Below are 20,047 nucleotides of genomic sequence, written 5' to 3' on the forward strand. Positions count from 1 at the left end.
TAGCTGCCGGGTCAGGAGCTGATCCGGCGTCATCAGCGGTGGAAGTCAGCTGTACTGTACAGCTGACATCCACCTGTAACGGCAGGAACCGGAGCTAGCTCCGATCCCTGCCATTAACCCCTTCGATGCAGCAATCGAAAGCGATTGCTGCATCGTAGCGGTTACAAGCAGATCGCCAGCCCTGACAGGCAATCGGGACTGGCGACTGCTGTTATGGCAACAGGAGACACAATGGTCTCCTGCTCTGCCATTACGGAAGCCGATTTAGGCCCCGCCGGGAGGCGAAGCCTAAACGGCTTGCTGTCAGTGAATGACTGACAGATCTAATACATTGCACTACATAGGTAGTGCAATGTATTAGAAAAAAAAAAATCTGACCGTTGGACCTTCAAGTCCCCTAGTGGGACTTGAGAAAAAGTGTAAAAAAAGAATAAAAAAGTGCAAAAAATAAAAGTTTGAAAACAACAAAAGTTTCAAGTAATCAAATAACACACAATCCCCCTTTTACTCTTATCAAGTCCTTTATTATTGAAAAATAATAATAAACCATATGTATTTGGTATCGCCACGACCGTAACGACCGGAGGTATCAAAATATTATATTATTTATTGCACGCGGTGAACAGCGTAAAAAAAACGTTACCAGAGTTTCTGTTTTTTAGTCACTTTGCCCTACAAATATTACAATAAAAAGTGATCAAAAAGTCGCACGTATCCAAAAATGGTACCTATAAAAACTATAGCTCGTCCCGCAAAAAACAAGCCCTCATACAACTCCGTCGACAAAAAAATTAAAACGTTATGGTTCTCACAACTTGGCGACAGAAAAAATACATTCTTTTTACAAAAGTAATTTTATTGTGCAAAAAGTTGTAAAACATAAAAAAGTTCTATAAATGAGGTATCGCTGGAATCGTACTGAACCGCAGAATAAAGGTAACATGTAGTTTATAATGCGTGGTGAACTCTGTATAAAAAAAAACCAAAAAAAGCTGTGCCAGAATTGCGTTTTTTGGTTTACCTGGCATCCCAAAAAATAGGATAAAAGGTGATCAAAAAGTCACATGTACCCCAAAATGGTACCAATAATAACTACAGCTCGTCCCGCAACAAACCAGCCCTCATACCGCTACGTCTATGAAAAATAAAATTAGTTATGGCTCCAATAAGTCAGGAAATAAAAAAATATGCAGTTGTGCCCGAGGAGAACATTTCTTCTGTTTCAAGAGGCGATTTATCAAGGACCTAAAATTAGGGAACCAGGAAGGGAGGGCCCAATCATATCCGATGGAAGCGACGGTGCCCGTATTATACCAGGATAATACTTTCCCAGCAAAATTCCCCAAACTACAAAGGCGCGGAGTGTGGACCAAAAGGGGGATAAGAAATGACACCATTTATCAGTGCGACACCGGCCTGTGCAGAAAGGATTGCTTCACAGCGTAACACACATCTATGGATTATTTTTATTTTTTTATACCACCTGACTATGCCCCTTATATACTCCGCCCCGCTTACATGTACCCCCACATTATAAAACACCAGCAATACTCAAACAAATATAGTACCAAGCAAAATCCGCTCTCCAAAAGCCAAATGGTGCTCCCTCGGCCCTGAACCCTACAGCGTGCCCAAACAGCAGTTTCCTTCAACATATATGGCACCGTCATACCCGTGAGAACCCTTTTAACAATTTTTGTGGTGTGTGTCTCCAGCGTCATAAGCTGGGCATGACATATTTGCCACTGAATGGCATATCTAGGGAAAAATATAAATTTTTAATTTGCACCATCCGCAGCGCATTCATTTATGGAAAAGACCTGTGGGGTGAAAATGCTCACTACACCCCTTAATAAATGCCTTGAGGGGTGCAGTTCCATAATGGGGTCACTTATCAGGGGTTTCTTTTTATTATTTCACATCTGAGCCTCTGCAGTTGTGAACCAATACTTTGTAAATCGCCAAATTAGGCCTCCACTCCGCATGGTACTCTTCACTTCTGAGCCCTGTCATATGTCCAGACAAAAGATTAGGGCCACATGTAGGGTGTTTCTAAAACCGGGAAACACCGCATAATAATTAGAGAGCTGTCTTGTTATGGTGGCACAAGCCGGGCACCACATATTGGCATATCTATGGAAAAAAATCCCATTTTCACTCTGCAACATTGAGCGCACACTAATTTCTACAAAACACCTGCAGGGTTAAAATGCTTACTACACCCCTTGGTAAATGCATTGAGGGGTGTAGTTTACAAAATGGGGTCACTTCTGGGGGGTTTCCACTGTTTTGGGCCCACAGGTGCCCAGAAACCAATCCAGCAACATCTGCACTCCAAATGGCGGTCCTTCCCTTCTGAGCCCTGCCGTTTGCCCAAACAGCAGTTTATGACCACATATGGGGTATTGCCGTACTCGGGAGAAATAGCTTTACAAATGTTGGGTTCTTTTTTTCCTTTATTTGTTGAGAAAATGAAAAAATTTGCGCTAAAGCTACGTCTTATTGAAGAAAAAGGACTGTTTTTATTTTCACTGCCTAATTCTAATAAATTCTATGAAACATCTGTGGGGTCAAAATGCTCACTACACCCCTAGATGCATTCTTCAAGAGGTGTAGTTTCCTAAATGGAGTCCCTTTTTGGGCGTTTTCATTGTTTTGTCCCCTCAGGGGCTTTGCAAATGTGACCTGGCCTCCGCAAATCATTCCTGCTAAATGTGATCTCAAAAAGTCAAATAGTGCTCTTTCCCTTCTAAGCCCTGCCGTGTGTCCAAACAGCCGTTTATTACCACATGTGGGGTATTGTTTTACTCGGGAGAAATTGCTTTACAAATTTTGTGGTGCTTTTTCTCCTTTAGTCCTTCTGGAAATGAGAAAAAATTAGCTAAACCTACATTTTCTTTGAAAAAATGTAGATTATTATTTTCAGGGCCTACTTCCAATAATTTCTGCAAAAAAACTGTGGTGTCAAATCGCTCACTATACCCCTAGATAATTTCCTCAATGGGTGTTGTTTCCAAAATGGGGTCACTTGTGGGGGGTTTCCACTGTTTTGTCCCCTCAGGGGCTTTGTAAATGTAACATGGCCTCCGCAAACCATTCCTGCTAAATTTGAGTTCCAAAAGCCAAATGGCGCTCTTTCCCTTCTCAGCCTCGCCGTGTGTCCAAACAGCCGTTTATTACCACATGTGGGGTACTGTTTTACTCGGGAGAAATTTCTTTACAAATTTTATGGTGATTTTTCTCCTTTAGTCCTTGTGGAAATGAAAAAAAATTAGCTAAACCTACATTTTATTTGAAAAAATGTAGATTTTCATTTTCACAGCCTACTTGCAAAAATTTCTGCAAAAAACCTGTGGGGTCAAAATGCTCACTATACCCCTAGATAATTTCCTCAAGGGGTATAGTTTCCAAAATGGGGTCACTTGTTTGGGGTTTTCACTGTTTTGTCCCCTCAGGGGCTTTGTAAATGTGACATGGCCTCCGCAAACCATTCCTGCTAAATGTGAACTCCAAAAGCCAAATGGCGCTCTTTCCCTTCTCAGCCACGCCGTGTCTCCAAACAACCGTTTATTACCACATGTGAGGTATTGTTTTACTCGGGAGAAATTGCTTTACAAATTTTGCGGTGCTTTTTCTCCTTTAGTCCTTGTGGAAATGAGAAAAAAAATCGCTAAACCTACATTTTCTTTGAAGAAATGTTGATTTTAATTTTCACGGCCTACTTCCAATAATTTCTGTAAAAAACCTGTGCGGTGAAAATGCTCACTATACCCCTAGATAATTTCCTTGAGGTGTCTAGTTTCCCAGATGGGGTCACTTTTGGGGGATTTTGACTGTTTTGGCACCGCAAGAGCCCTTCAAACCTGACATGGTGCCTAAAATATATTCTAACAAAAATAAGGCCCCAAAATCCACTAGGTGCTCCTTTGCTTCTGAGGCCGGTGTTTCAGTCCAGTAGCACGCTACGGCCACATGTGGGATATTTCCTAAAACTGCAAAAACTGGGCAACAAATATTGAGTTGCATTTCTCTGGTAAAACCTTCTGTGTTATAAAAAAAATTGTATTAAAAATGTATTTCTGCAGAAAAATATGAAATTTGTAAATTTCACCTCTACTTTGCTTTAATTCCTGTGAAATGTTTAAAGGGTTAAGACATTTTCTAAATGCTGTTTTGAATACTTTGAGGGGTGAAGTTTTTAAAATGGGGTGACTTTTTTGGGGTTTCTAATATATAAGGCCCTCAAAACCACTTCACAACTGAACTGGCCCCTGTAAAAATAGCCTTTTGAAATTTTCTTGAAAATGTGAGAAATTGCTGCTAAAGTTCTAAGCCTTGTGAGGTCATAGAAAAATAAAAGGATGTTCAAAAAACGATGCCAATCTAAAGTAGACATATGGGGGATGTTAATTAGCAACAATTTTGTGTATTATAACTGCCTGTCTTACAAGCTGATACATTTAAATTGAGAAAAATGCTAATTTTTGCAATTTTTCGCTAAATTTTGGTGTTTTTCACAATTAAATACTGAACATATCGAGCAAATTTTGCCAGTAACAAAGTCCAATGTGTCACGAGAAAACAATCTCAGAATCGCTTGGATAGGTGAAAGCATTCCGGAGTTATTACCACATAAAGTGACACATGTCAGATTTGAAAAATGAGGCTCTGTCAGGAAGGTCAAAAGTGGCTAAAGAGGGAAGGGGTTAAGAACCAAATACAGAACATATTCTCTGTTTTCTTAGCATAGGGCAAACAAAGTGTATACATGCATTCAGGTGGAGGTGGGCAACCACCTAGGGCTCCCCGTCATAGCAGGCAGATGTTTAGAAAGATATACACACACATAAACCTGCATCCGTAAGAGGTTGGCTTGCTCCGCCTGCACACAGCCCCAGCACTGTACTACAATATGCATTGAATTCGCTTGGGCCACTGCATCGGGTGCATGCATGGGGAGGGAAGGACTCCTGCTGTACAGGAGAAGAGGAATACGGGCCAATGAGCACTTCCCCCATCAGACTGATGGAAGAACTCATTGATCAATGTCACTGAGTCAGTCTGAAGTGGGAAACACTCATTGGCCAGTGTCTCTCCACCTGCATGGCACACCCCTTTTCTGATGCCTTCACACAGCCTCAACAAATTTGGAATACGCAGTACAGGGTTGTGCGCTGGCAGAGCAGGCTAACCTCTGACTGGAAAGCCGCCAACTGCAGGGAGGGGGGGGGGCGCGGAGGCGGACTGATGAACCACACACCCTCTGTGCAGAGCAGCACACTGCTGTTCATTGGCCCTAGTGCCTCTCTGGTACTGTTGCCATGGCAACACAGATGCTCCTAGTAGCTCACCACTCCCTCCACCACCTCAACTCCACAGCCATAAATGGAAGACAGCACAAAAAAAAAAAAAGTCCGGGGAGTTTTCCAGCTTCCATGGCCATATATTTGGCAGTACAACTTAACCCCTTGGTTCCAGCCACCATATATTTTGGGTCGTAAAGGCAAAGCGCCATAAATGTACGGAGCTGGGATGGTGTCAGAGAACTCCGATCCTGGTTGTTTAACCCTTCCGGTGTTGCGGAATCTAGGTGGTTAGAGGGAGGGTAATGCCCCTGTCACCGCATCGGGGCGGAATGCTGATTGGTTTTCATGGTCGCTGGGAGCCTGAGGCCAAATGTACACTAAGCGTATTACGTGCAGATGTGCCACGTGCATTTTCCTGTGGCAAATCTACAGCGTGATACATTACCAGGTAACCTCGTCTACACGTTGCAGAATTTTTCCACACATAAATTGATCTGCGTTGCGTAATTTAAAATCCACAGCATGTCAATTTATCTGGTTTCCGACTTCGAATTGCATCAAAATCAGCAGCATAAAACCAGAACTATTTCCGCATCAAAATTTCTAAAACGCACAAAATAAAACGAAAAAAAAAAAAATTTCAACAAAACAATACTAGGTGCTGATTTTACCTGCGGTTTTCATTTTCTGCACCAAATTAAGCAACGCGTGTATGTAGCCTAATAAAAATGCCCCAAAGACTGGGGAGTTTTTTATCCCACACAGTGGACTCCATAGAAAAATAAACCCAAAAGAACTAACGTTAGAATTGCTGTTTTTTGATCATCTAATCTCCAAAAAATTAAGTAATAAAGTGTGATCACAAATGCAAATCTTTACCAAAATGGTAGCAATAAAAACTACAGCTCGTCCAGCAAAAAACAAGTCCTCACACAGCTCTGTCGGCGCAAAAATTAAAAATGGGGGATGGGGGGGGGGAGATTAAATAATGCATTAATATAATGAATTAAATTTAACATTTAAATAAAGTAACTACATACATACAATCTGAAAGCCCACTTTAAGTTTGGTTTACATGCTTAATGTTTGGCGGGGGAGGGGGAAGCACTATTTGCCTTATATACCATGGGCACCAAAATACCTCGTCCCGGCCCTGAATATACTTGCTTCAGCACCAGATGACAGCACGTAAGCTAAGGGTGTGTTCACATCAGCGTTTAGTTTCTGTTGATGGGTTCAGTCAGACCTTTCAGTCGGAGGAACCCATCAACAGAACGGCAAACGGAAACCGTAGCTTCCGTTTGCATTATCATTGATTTCAATGGTAATGCCTCCGTTGCAAATGGTTTCCGTTGGTCTTCGCGGAATCAATAGCGCAGTCGACTACGCTATTGATTCCATCAGATAAACGGAAATCTTACGGAATAGAGACAAACGGAAACCATTTGCAACGGAAGCATTACCATTGAAATCAATGGTAATGCAAACTGAAGCGATGGTTTCCGTTTGCCCTTCAGTTGACGGGTTCCTCCAACGGAAAGGTCTGACGAAAGCCATCAATGGAAACCGAACACTGATGTTAACTGGCCCTAAAGGAGTTTTATACAAAACTTTGGAAGGTGCTAATGAAACATTCTAGATAAAGTGTAAATATTTACGTGCATACCTCAGTATACAGAGCACTCTGTTGCAATGTAATTGTCTCTTTGCTTTGTCCAGGTCTGTAAAATCCAAACCACTAGAAGAAGTAAACAGCTGTGAACATTCCAAACCTGGAGCGGAGATTGTAGAACAAAAATGTTACTAAAGCTGTATACTCATACTAACCTCTGAGTCTACAGGATCCACCATGGTGTCCTTGAGGAATTTCACCATAACAAACTTATCCAGAGTTTGAAGATTGCGTTTGTAACTCTCATTTACACCCTGTAAAGATCAAGTACATAAATTAAGGTAGAACCAAAAATATACGATAGTCAAAAATAAAGCAAATAATTCCTTCCACCTACCACCAGAAGTTTAAATGTAATGGCAGAAGATCAGGAGGTATTGTAGCCAGTGCAAGCAATGGACATTAGTAGCCTCCGGCGAAACTCCTTTAACGAAGAGACTACCTGGCTCCAATGGTTGTTTCAGCAACAGTACCACCCGTTCTGCCAACTCAGTCTCCTGCCATTACATGTAACTGCAGAAACTGGAGGTTACCTGCAATAAAGTATACCACCAAAGATCCAAGCTAGGTAGGGCATTCCACGAGTGCCGTGTTATGCCACATTGCTTCAGTGACATAGTGTTCAACTTCCATACTTATTGGAACCCCTTAAATGGTATAACTTAACAAACTTTACAAAAATCTTATTATGCACTTGAATTGATTTATGCACTCGCCGTGAAATCTTTTCCTCAATTAATTCATTGGGGGACACAGCACCATGCGTATAGGCCCTTAACACTAGGAGGCTGCCACAAAGTAGGAAAAGTCTTGGCTTTGCCCAGGAAGGCCATACACTTCCCACAGACACGATCAGTTTATACAGTAACAGGAAGAGTAGACAAAAAACAAAAATGCCAATGGTCCCAGGAAAAAAAAAACTAAAACAGCCAGAACAACAAATCCTGGGACTGGAACAAACAAAAAAGGGTGGAATATGTGTCCCACAAAAAAATCCTACGAGAAAGAGATTTTACATGGAGTACAAATATCCAACATTTTATCGTTATTAATTGGGTGACAAAGCAATGTGAGTCACCCAAAAGCAGTCTCCAGAGGGTAGAAAGAAAATTAAAAGGAAAAAAAAAACAGCCAATGCGACCAGCCTAACGCCCAGCTGCCTGCAGCAACTTGCAACCCAGACTGGGATCAGGGGAGGCCAAAGAATAAATCTGGTAAAAATTGATGAAGGCGTGCATCGAAGCCAAAGTTGCAGCCTTGCAGACCTGAGCAACTGAAGTTTGAGGTCTGACCACCCAGCTTGCGAAATCACTGACTGGATCCAACGTGCAATGGTGGCCATGGACGCTACCGTGGTCCATCAAGAAAGAATAAAAAAAAAAAAAAAAAAAAAAAAAAGAAGAATTGGAGCACCAATAGACTGAAGCCAGATAGAAACGGACTGCTCTTACCACGTCATGACGGTGCAACGCCCGCTCCATTGGACCAGATGGGGAGGGGCAGAAGGAAGGTAGGACTACACTTCATTTATATGGAAGGCAGAGACCACCTTTGCGAAAAAAAGACGGGACTGGCTAGAACACCCCTTTTTTTTGCCTATAGATGATCAAAAAGGGGCTTAAACCCATCTGATGGAGGTGATTGCCACCAGTAAAGCAACCTTCCAGGAAACGATACAAAGCAAAATGTCCCTCAAGTGTTCTAAGGGAGCCACCTGAAGAGCCCTCAGGACCAAATTATGATAACAAGGTTCAATAGGATGTCTGAAGAGAGGGTCTGCATGAGCCAACCCTTGCAAGAAATGATTTGCTTGAGAACGAACAGCCAGAAGTTCACTGAAAAATGATGGACAGAGCAGAGACCTGACTCTTAGGGTATGTTCACACGGCGGGGGTCTGTAACGGCTGAAATTACGGGGATGTTTCAGCCTGAAAACATCCCCGTAATTTCAGCCGTACCGGCATGTGCAGGCGCTTGAACGCCGCGTCCATTACGGCCGTAATTAGCGCTGCTATTCATTGGAGTCAATGAATAGCGGCTCCAATTACGGCCAAAGAAGTGACAGGTCACTTCTTCTACGCGGGCGTCTATTTACGCGCCGTCATTTGACAGCGGCGCGTAAATATACGCCTCGTGTGAACAGACAAACGTCTGCCCATTGCTTTCAATGGGCAGATGTTTGTCAGCGCTATTGAGGCGCTATTTTCAGACGTAATTCGGGGCAAAAACGCCCGAATTACGTCCGTAAATAGGCCGTGTGAACATACCCTTAAAGGGAAGGTGTCACGAAAAAAAACATTTTTTATATATGTTATTGCTTTTAGTAGGTCATAATAAATTTTATTTATTTGTGTTTTTGTGTTGTACTTTCTTCTTTCTTTTACTTCTCTATGGGGGCTGCCATTTTTTTTTCATCTCAGTATGTGTCGATTAACAACACATACAGAGATGGAATACGGCACATACATCCCCATAGAGAATGCGAACGGGAGCCGTTCCATTCACTGTGCTGTACGCCATCTGTGTGGGAACGGCGCATGCGCCGCTCCCACACAGTCCAAAAGGAAGGTCTTCGGCAGAGCGCCATTTTCATGTGGACCGGAAGCCGCGGCCGGACAGTAAGATGACTACTTCAGGTAGCGGCTTCCGTCCATATGTTCAGAAGCAAGGACTAGGAGCGGAGGCAGCGACGGCAGGAGCAGGTAAGTTATGTTTTTGTATGTGATGTGATGTGTGTGTATGTTCGTGTTATACTGTCTGATTACCACTGTATCTAATCCTCCTACACTGCATTCGCTCAAAAAATGGCGGCACACAGTGTAGGAGGTTTGAACATTCAACTAGCACTAGCCAGGATAAAGGAGGGGGGATTGTTTGAGTACACTAGAGCAAGTGTGCCTTCTCCAATTTTGCAGCATAAAGCAATGAGGTTGCTTTACCACATGCAAATACTGCAATTTTGGGAATTGCTCCCTCTGGTGACCAGCACATGGAAATGTTATAAATTAGAATCTAATTTATAATATTTCCTGACTTGTGAAAAAATTTAAAAAATTAGAACAATGTGTAATCATTTATATACTAACAGTTTAACTAAGAAAAAAAAAAAATTTCTAGCGACACATTCCTTTTAAAGGGAACCTGTCACCAGCATTTCACCGATAAGACCAGCACTACCAGGTGGTAGTGGGTGAAAAATCATTTCTATCTAACCTATAATTGTCTTCTTAGTCGGCTCTGTAGCTTTAGTATTCAGTTTTTTAGTGTTCCTGCACCGTATGCTAATGAGCATAAGAGTCATATCTTCATTCCTCAAGTCTTTCCGAGTTTACCCCGCCTCCTTACTTTTGATTGACAGCTCCTCGCCTTTCCCCAGCACACACAATCCTGTGCTTGTGCATTGATGTCCTATTCTGGTATGTGCGCACAAAGGGAAACCGGATTATTACGATAAAATGCGCAAAATGTGTGCAGACCGTTATTTACTGTCGGAGGAGGAGTTTAGGAGAGGAAGTAACGGTAATGAATTTTTGATAGCAGCGGCCAGTGAGGGATAAGTAAAGTTCAATAGGTGACATGCTGGTGACAGGTTCCCTTTAAGAGAAGCCAAATCCCTGTTCAAGGCCTGATTGTAGGAAGGACAGTATCCTAGGCGTGGAATATACCATAGAATGAAAATTACGCTGCTCATGCCAGCAGAAATAAGCCTTTCATGTACAGTGGTACGTACACCTTGGCAGGTTGAGGTTTCCTGGCCTTCAACATTGTTTGGATGACTGGTTCAGAGAGTCCCCAGGCTCTCAGAAATTTTGCTTTAAATGAGTTGTTCCACGAACAAAAGCGTATTTTAAAAAACATTAGATCTTGGAAAATTAGGCAATTCCACAATTTGATGTGTTTACATTTTTTTTTTGCTATGATGAGATATCACTATAATAAAATAACAATGGCGCCCCCTGGTGTTTCTTACGTAGGAGTCTGAATGTCACATCGTTGATCGGCGTTCGTTTGCTCCTGTCACACGGAGCTATGGCTGGAAACGAGCGGTTGTTACTCCGATCGCTCGTTCCCATATGTTATCATGTCGTCAGCACGTCACCCTGTTTACACAGGGAGATGTGCTGCCAACAACGATAATATTTTACTTTTTTTAAACGATACGATCAGCAGATGATCAAGCGTTTGCTCACTGTTTACGCAGGGCAATTATCAGCAACGATCGTTATATGAACGTTGTTTGCCCGATAATCGCCCAGTGTAGAACCCCCTTTACACTGCTTATTACTTCTGTATAATGACCTTCATGCTGCTACCGCTTCTGATGGTGTGCTACAAGAAGATTGGGGAGCAGGGTGTTCTCTTCCCTATATGTGCAGTGTACACCATGTTCCAAATTATTATGCACATTGGATTTAAGTGTCAAACATTTAATTATTAGTTTTTCAATTAAACTCATGGATCGTATTGTGTCTTAGGCTGGGTTCACACGACCTATTTTCAGACGTAAACGAGGCGTATTATGCCTCGTTTTACGCCTGAAAATAGGGCTGCAATACGTCGGCAAACATCTGCCCATTCATTTGAAAGGGTTTGCTGACGTACTGTGCAGACAACCTGTAATTTACGCGTCGTCGTTTGACAGCTGTCAAACGACGACGCGTTAATGGACTGCCTTGGCAAAGAAGTGCAGGGCACTTCTTTGCCACGTAATTTGAGCTGTTCTTCATTGAACTCAATGAAGCACAGCTCAAGATTTACGAGCGTCTCAGACGGCTCGCAAAATGCGAGGAGGAGCATTTACGTGTGAAACGAGGCAGCTGTTTTCTCTTGAAAACAGTCTGCCTTTTCACATGTAAATGACAGCTAGCGTGTGAACATACCCTTAGGGCTCTTTGGATCATTGTAATCAATCTCAGACTCCTGTGATAATTAGTTTGCTAGCTGTGCCCAATCAAAGGAAAACTACTTAAGAAGGACGTTCCACATTATTAAGCAGGCCACAGGTTTCAAGCAATATGGAAAAGAAAAAGGATCTCTCTGCTGCCGAAAAGCGTGAAATAGTGCAATACCTTGGACAAGGTATGAAAACATTGGATATTTCACGAAAACGTAAGCGTAATCATCGTACTGTGAAAAGATTTGTGGCTGATTCAGATCACAGACGGGTTAGATCAGATAAAGGCATAAGGACGAAGGTTTCTGCCAGACAAATTAATAGGATTAGGAGAGCAGCTGCTAAAATGCCATTGCAAAGCAGCAAACAGGTATTTGAAGCCGCTGGTGCCTCTGGAGTCCCGCGAACCTCAAGGTGTAGGATCCTCCAGAGGTTTGCAAGTGTGCATAAAGCTATTATTCGGCCACCCCTAAACAATGCTCACAAGCAGAAACGGATGCAGTGGGCTCAGAAATACATGAAGACTCATTATCAAACCGTGTTGTTTACTGATGAGTGCCGTGCAACCCTGGATGGCCCAGATGGATGGCCCAGATGGATGGCGTTGTGGATGGTTGGTGAATGGCCACCATGGCCCAACAAGGCTGCGACGTCAGTAAGGAGGTGGCGGAGTCATGTTTTGGGCTGGAGTCTTGGGGAGAGAGCTGGTAGGCCCCTTTAGGGTCCCTGACGGTGTGAAAATGACCTCTGCAAAGTACGTACAGTTTATGACTGACCGCTTTCTTCCGTGGTACAAAAAGAAGAACCGTGCCTTCCATAGCAAAATTATCTTCATGCATGACAATACACCGTCTCATGCTGCAAAGAATACCTCTGTGTCATTGGCTGCTATGGACATAAAAGGAGAGAAACTCATGGTGTGGCCCCCATGTTCCCCTGACCTCAACCCTATTGAGAACCTTTGGGGCATCCATAAGCAAAATATCTATGAGGGTGGGAGGCAGTTCACATCAAAACAGAAGCTCTGGGATGTTATTCTGACATTCTGCAAAGATATTCAAGCAGAAACTGCCCAAATACTCACAAATTCAATGGATGCAAGAATTGTGAAGGGGTCCTATGTTAACTTGTAACTTGGCCTGCTAAGTTTTTTTTGATTGAAAGAGCTTTTGATTTCTGTAAATATGACCTCCTGACGCTGCAAATTCAACAAATTACCATTTTAGTTCTCTTTACAACCTTTAAAATGTTTTGATCTCTGTTGTGCATAATAATTTGAAACTGTGCATTTTGAGTTTTTTACTTCTAAAATAAAATCTGTTATCATTAGGAGATTTGTTCAATAAAATTTGCATTATACTCCAACGGTTGATGGCTTGAAGATTATACTGACTGACATTTGCATCGACTATTTAGGAAAATCAGCGAAAAATAACATTTGCATAATAATTTGGAACGCGGTGTATAGAAAACAAGATAGTAGTTAGGCTCCACTCACTAGCTTAGGGAAAACTAAGAATTAGAGATCGAGCCTGCAGAGAGAAAACAGCTAAAACCAGAAATAGTGTTATTTCTCATGTACACACATATGACAGCTTCTTCTGAAAAGTCACCTGAATGGTTGATGGCCTATCAAAGCAGTTAATCGTCGGTGGGCCGAGAGTCAGACCCTCACCAATCAAATATTAATGGACTATCCTGAGATAGACCATCAATTTTATATCTCTGGAAAACCCCCTTTAAAATGACCAGCCTATTATGGGATTTAGGGAACAAGCAATTTTTTCAGGTTTTCATCAATGCATTCAAAAAGCCATAACTTTATTTTTCCGTCAACAAAAAGCTTGTTTTTTGCAGGGCGAGTTGTCATTTTTATTGTTAAAATGTAAATCTCATTCATTTATTAGCTCCTATTCATTTTTTTTTGGGGGGGGGGGAAGAAACAGCAATTCCACCATTGTTTTTTTTTTGTTTTTTTTTGGGGTGGTACTTTCTGTGACCCATAACTTTTCATATTTTCAGTCAACGTAGCCGTATGGGGGCTTGTTTTTTGCAGGAGTTTTTTTTTACCTTGGTGCAATTTTTGAGGTAAATAATATGTTTAATTTTTAAGAAAAAAAAAAGTTAAATTTTTTATTTAATCAGTAACATACAGAGGAATAAAGGAAGAATATAAACAAACAGGATGATTACCGGATTAACCAGATTGCTAAAATTATTGACAATAGGTACTTCAGAACAATCGGTACACAGCACACTGAATAACAATTAAAAACAGTACACGAGACATCAACAAGCATATATTAAAGTCGTTTTCCACTACCGTACAACTGATGACCCATGCACCAGATAGGTCATCAGTATATGATTGGTGCCGCATCCAACACCCAGACCCCGCACCCATCAGCTGCTCTGGCTGCCTCCAGGGACCGGACGTCAATGCCAGAAGCAAATGGCTCCGGTCACGGAATAGCGGCCGAGCTGCAGCTCTGCTCCTGTTCAAGTGGATGCAATGTTCAGAGCCAACTGCTTCCGGCTCCGTACACTGCATAGCGTGCAATGACATCCAGTGCAATGACAGCCAGAACAGCTGATCGGTGCGGGCCCGGGTGTCGAACACGCACCGATTATATGCTGATGACCTATTCGGTGGATAGTTCATCAGTTGTACGGTAGTGGAACACAAATGTATTTCACGCCCGTGTGCTGTCTGTTTAAATAACGGAGAGCACACTGACCAATGAAATGCAATGGCTCTATTCACAAATCCATGTGTTCTCACGCAGCGTGTCTTCGTTGCCTGTAACTCACTGCCTAAGCAGGCAGAAATCAGTTTGTTTTCTCTGCTATAAAAGTGACAGCTCTTGCTGCGGTGTTCTGGAAAATGTTTCTGGTTTTTGTGACATAGCAGAGAAACTCAATTTTTAAAGGGGTTTTCCCATCTCAAACTTTTATAACATATCCACAGGATAAGCCATAAATATCCAATAGATGCAGATCCCACCTCTGGCATTGGCACCTTTTGCTAGAACAGGGCCCCTAAAACCCGTCCTACATTCTCCCTCTGGGCTCCGGCCACTGAGTCCTGGGAGTACGGAAACAGCCGAGCTACGTTGTTTCAGTAACTCCCATAGCAGTGAATGGGAGTTACGAAAGCAGCGTAGCTCAGCTGTTTCCGCACTTTTGGCCACTACATAACTCTATGGCCGGAGCCCAGCAATAGCGGGTGAAAGCAATTATACAACATAATTACAGGTATTCAAAATGCAGTATTAAAATAAAAAACGTAAACTTACACGTTCCTGGTTAATATCTGCCAGGAAAATGCTGCCATTTCTGTACAGGTCTTCATTCAGAGGGTCATGCCAATACTCTGCCTGCACTAAGCTGAAAAGAGAAGTGATTTTTTTATAAACTTAAACATACCTAACTTTTCATGTGTTTTTTTGGTATTAGCTATCGTGTGTGTGTGTGTGTGTGTGTGTGTGTGTGTGTGTGCGTGTGCGTGTGTGTGTGCGTGTGCGTGTGCGTGTGCGTGTGCGTGTGCGTGTGCGTGTGCGTGCGTGTGCGTGCGTATAGTAACACTATTTCTTGTAATTATTTGACTTGTATCTATCTAATTTTCAGTTGTCTCCGAGCTAGTGGGCGGAGCATAATGGCTATCATGTCTTCTATACACATAGAAGCTGCAGCAACATGGAGGAACTTATACAGAAGTACATACCAGTGTATTTGAGAATCCAGCACAGGGGTGACATAGAAATCTTAGCAGCAGCCTGTGTCTCTCACTCTGCTCCCGCTTCCTCCTCTTGCTTACCTCTCCCCACCCTTTAGACTTGTATGCAGCATGTCTGTGTCTGACTCACTCACTCTCTCTGCTCCCTTCTCCTGCTGCTCCCCCCTCTCCATTGGCAGGCAGTGAAAAGACACACCCCCACCATCTGCAGCCCATCAATTCTGCTCTGTACCCAGGGGCAGACTTTGCTTGACAACAGGGGTAGACAGCAGATTACAGGAAAGGAGACACCTAGTGGCAGCAACTTCACACAGAATTTGCATGGATAAAAAAACAATTTAAACAGGGAGTAAATTGCAAAGTTGATCTACATCAGGTACTCCATTATTAGATGAGCATAAGTAGTTTGAAAAGTTAGTGTCCATTTAACATTTATACCACTGCAGATAATCGTGAAGCAGGTGTACAGATCTATAAACTACGTTATTCCTTTCATTTTCCAAGCTGCTTTAGAAAAACTGCTCAAATTTAGTCTGTACTACTTTTTATACCTAGATATATTTTAAGCCAACGATAGCCATTGTTGCCTATTATATGCACAGGATTTTCTAACTGAGTACAGCATCTCTACATACTCACTGTTCCTGTACAACTTTGGTGTAAGCACCAGCATTCAGAGTCTCTCTGATCCAGTCACAAATGTGAGAGCTTTCTCCAGGACATCGGGGGAAGCCATAGACACCTAAACATAAAAAGTAGATCAAAATTATTAACACAATAGGGACAATCCAAAACACAACAACATGTCTTTACCAAGAGCTAGGAGCCTTGTAACTATACAACTCTCGCAATAAGAAAGTTCTGGAAAAAGGCTTGGGTTTTTCTCCCTTGGGAAACGATAGAAAGCTGCATTAATAATGTCATATATGATCGCAACAAATGACCTTCTACACAAATTGCACTAGGGCCTGATTCATATCACATCTGTGGTGCGCTGTATTGAGACCACACTCGATTGAGCTTTTCAACACACGCGGTCTTTGTACGATAAATTAAAAAAATTACGATACATTGCCTTTTACATCGGTGTTCTAAATTCTCCTCTGTTCTTTAAAGTTTGTTGCATCTTATCAAAGATTTTATTAAGCACGGACACGAACATTAGTTTTTGGATGTAGCTCATGTCAGTTGTTCTACATTGCAAAGATAGAGTCAGTGCTTCTAACAGTATTGTATTACATGTTCTAGAATCCAAGGACTAGATGCTTAAATGGAAAAAAAATAAAACTCTGCATCATGTCCACATGTTTTTTGCAACATAACTAGCTGTGATGGCGGTTACACAAGCCTGCCACTGCCTCTCGAGCAGCCCGAATCTGATTAGGTCAATGCACCACCCGTTTTATACATAACACAAGGCTATAGGGCTCTCTGGGAAAGAGTCGTGTCATGCCCTTGGAGACATTACAGAAACAGGTGGCGAGTTAGCAGTAAGACTAAAGCTGGCCAGACACTTCAGATAGCTGTTTGCCGACAGCTATTTCTCCCAACCCCACCCCCCAATACACTGGCACGCTTTGCTCAATAGGGAAAAATTTGTTAAGCCATTCCCGAAGACCTCTGGCAGCGAGTTATGTTCTTAAAGACAAAAGGATTGGCCACATTGAAATCCAACAGCCCTAGACTTCTCCCCTGACATTTGTCATCAGGATAGGGTCGGGACACCACCATACACATTAGATGGTGGGCCACTCTAATTGACATTCGTCTAATGTAGAGGTAGGAGGAAAACTCCCCTTAAAGAGAACCTGTGACGGACCTCTGTAAAATTAGAGCATCAATGTGAAGCCCTATTAGAGCGATTTTGTAAAATATGCGGTAAAAAACACAAATTGACCGCTGCGTGTGAACACAGCATAACTCTAATCAATAATCGCAAATCCCTTAAACCTAATCTAATTTTAACCAGAGTGGTGATTTCTACCATATAGAAAATAAATAAATAAATAAAGACCATGGAATGAGGGGTGTCAAAACTAATGACCAACGTATGACCAATCAATGTATGACCAATCAGCATACAGTTCTCTTCCGTCCAGTCCAGCGTGATCTGAGCTAGAATCGCGAGATCACGCGGTGACGTGACTTCCTGACGCAGGTCCTTCACCAGAGCGACGGAAGGCAGACTATACATCACCCCCAGCCATGGACACCCTTACTTGTGAAGTTGGATCTCTATAGATGTGAAGATTCTTAAAGGCGGTTCTGCCTCTGACTTCTCATTGAAATCAATGGGAGGCAGAAGAAATCTGCGGTGCTCATTTCGGAGCGTTTTTTCTGTAGCGGTTTAACAGTCAAAAAACGCCGCAAAAAAAGCGCGGGCAGGTCAAAATCTGCCTCAAAATTCCTTAAGGAATTCTGAGGCAGATTTTTTTCTGCCAGCAAAAAACTCTGTGAACAGGGCCCAAGTCTTTATTAATAAACCAGCAAGATGAGAAATAAGAAACATCTAAAAACAATTTAAAATTAACCCATCCCAAATATTTGTAGAGGAGAAAAACTATATCAACATGTGAAACGTTCATGCTTCATACAAATCTGCGCCAGGGTCCTGTTCCGTCGGAACGGGACCCTGACTGACACAAAAGGAAACCAAAAGTTTTCCGCCAAAACAAGGGAACCTTTGCACAACGGAGACAAAACGAAAACCATTGGCACCGGATCTGTCACCATTGAAATCAATGGTGATGGAAACGGAAACCGATGGAACGCAGCCCTAGCGCAGATGTGAACGAAGCCTTACATGTAGTCAAAAGAATAAACCTATACTGAAAACAATGTGACAAGATGAAAAGAAAAGCGAACCAGATAAAGTCCTAACGTATCCCTGAGGAAGCTGTGGTTGGCGGCGGCGAGAGTGGGGTTTTCCTTCCCCTCTTGATCTTTGAACTTCTCCCTCAATCCTTCATGCTATTTCAACACTCAGAAACCCTCCTTTGTAAGGATTTTATTTGGTTTCAATGGCAATTTCATTATTGTAAGCTCCTTTGTTACATACATTTTTTTTCGATGAACCATGTGGTGATACAATCTTACCGTGATGGGTTCATGGCACAGTGTATGGTTTTTACATATTTAGAATTTGTGTGATCTTACTTGTTTATTAATAAAGAGATTTATTGTTTTGCATATATTATATGGAGCCTGTTTTTTTTCTTATTATTGCTCTTCTTTATATATTCTATTTTGGTAATTTTCAAAGAACACTCTGGACCTGTTTCGATATATTTTATACTTAGCGGTGCCCATCCTTTTGTCTTTGAAATTTTCCATTGACTTTCATGTTAAGCTCCTATACAAAAGAGAATGATATCTACCTTGGTGCTGTCCTCCAAGTGAGATAAGATTCTTCATGGGAGGTGAAGGACATTTCTGAACAACAGCCCTCCTGCACGTCAATAGAAAACAAAAAAAGAAAACAAAAAAAAAAACACCCTGGTAAGCCACAACCGTTAAGATCTGTTTCAGCAATATAAAAAAAAGTGTAGTCACAAAGCAAATATATGGTTCATAGCAGGGGTCTCAAACACGCGGGCCCCTGAGGCTGTCATCTGTGGCCCGCAGGGCACCGAAGCTCCCTCGGATAGAGGAGAGAGCAGGCCGAAGGAAGGGCGCACCGGCGCTCCTTCATGACGTTATGCAGGAGCGCAGTCCCTTTACTGCTCTGCTGGATCGCTGGTGGTAGGTGAGCAAGGACCACACAGCCCCCTTTAGATAGCGCCTCACACACCCCACCCTGTCGACAGTGATACACCCCCCTCCCTGTAGACAGCTCTATTGAGACTCCCTGTAGGAGTGGAATCTCCAGCCAGAGCATCGGCAACGTTCTGGCCAGGGATTCCGGTCCAGGAGGAGCCCCTGACCTCACTGTCCATATATGGACAGTGAGGTCAGCGGCTCCTCCAGGAGAGGAATTGTGTGTGTGTGTGTGTGTGTGTGTGAGAGAGACTATCTACAGAAGGCACTGTGACACTATCTAAAAAGGGGCTGCCCAATCTTGACATTGTTTTGTCTGTGAAACGCTGCCAACTGAGCAGCCAGACTGCATTTAGCGACACTTAAACTGGAAAACTGGATTGTTAAAATAAGCAAGTGGAGTAAACTCGCAATTTTCCGTTAAGTTTAAACCTAGCGGTATTATTATAGTAATTTAGTACTGTTATAGTAATGAAGTATTATTATAGTAATATAGTATCATATTAATGTAGTATTGTTATAGTAGTTCAAATAACTAATTAACAATTATTTTGTATTGTATCAAAATTGAAAGTAACGCGGCCCCTGGTTTATAGTAATCACGCTATTGCTTTTATAGCCGAAGCAATACTTGTCGGATTTATAATAATATATCTAAATCCTATTGAAGAAATACAAGTTTT

At 42.3% G+C, this 20,047-nt stretch overlaps 1 protein-coding gene across 1 annotated transcript in view; it reads right to left on the reverse strand.

Moving 5' to 3' along the window:
- PPT1 (palmitoyl-protein thioesterase 1) overlaps positions 1-20,047 on the reverse strand; it is a 42,628-nt gene that overhangs the window by 2,804 nt on the left and 19,777 nt on the right. Inside the window, exons 4-8 of the mRNA XM_075853064.1 lie at positions 18,986-19,056; positions 16,248-16,350; positions 15,169-15,259; positions 7,134-7,232; positions 6,973-7,044 (exon numbers count right to left, since the gene is read on the reverse strand). Of these exons, the coding sequence (XP_075709179.1) occupies positions 6,973-7,044; positions 7,134-7,232; positions 15,169-15,259; positions 16,248-16,350; positions 18,986-19,056 (436 nt within the window). The remainder of the gene's footprint in view (positions 1-6,972; positions 7,045-7,133; positions 7,233-15,168; positions 15,260-16,247; positions 16,351-18,985; positions 19,057-20,047) is intronic.

The sequence above is a fragment of the Rhinoderma darwinii genome, chromosome 2, assembly GCF_050947455.1.
Source record: "Rhinoderma darwinii isolate aRhiDar2 chromosome 2, aRhiDar2.hap1, whole genome shotgun sequence".
Lineage (NCBI taxonomy): Eukaryota > Metazoa > Chordata > Amphibia > Anura > Rhinodermatidae > Rhinoderma > Rhinoderma darwinii.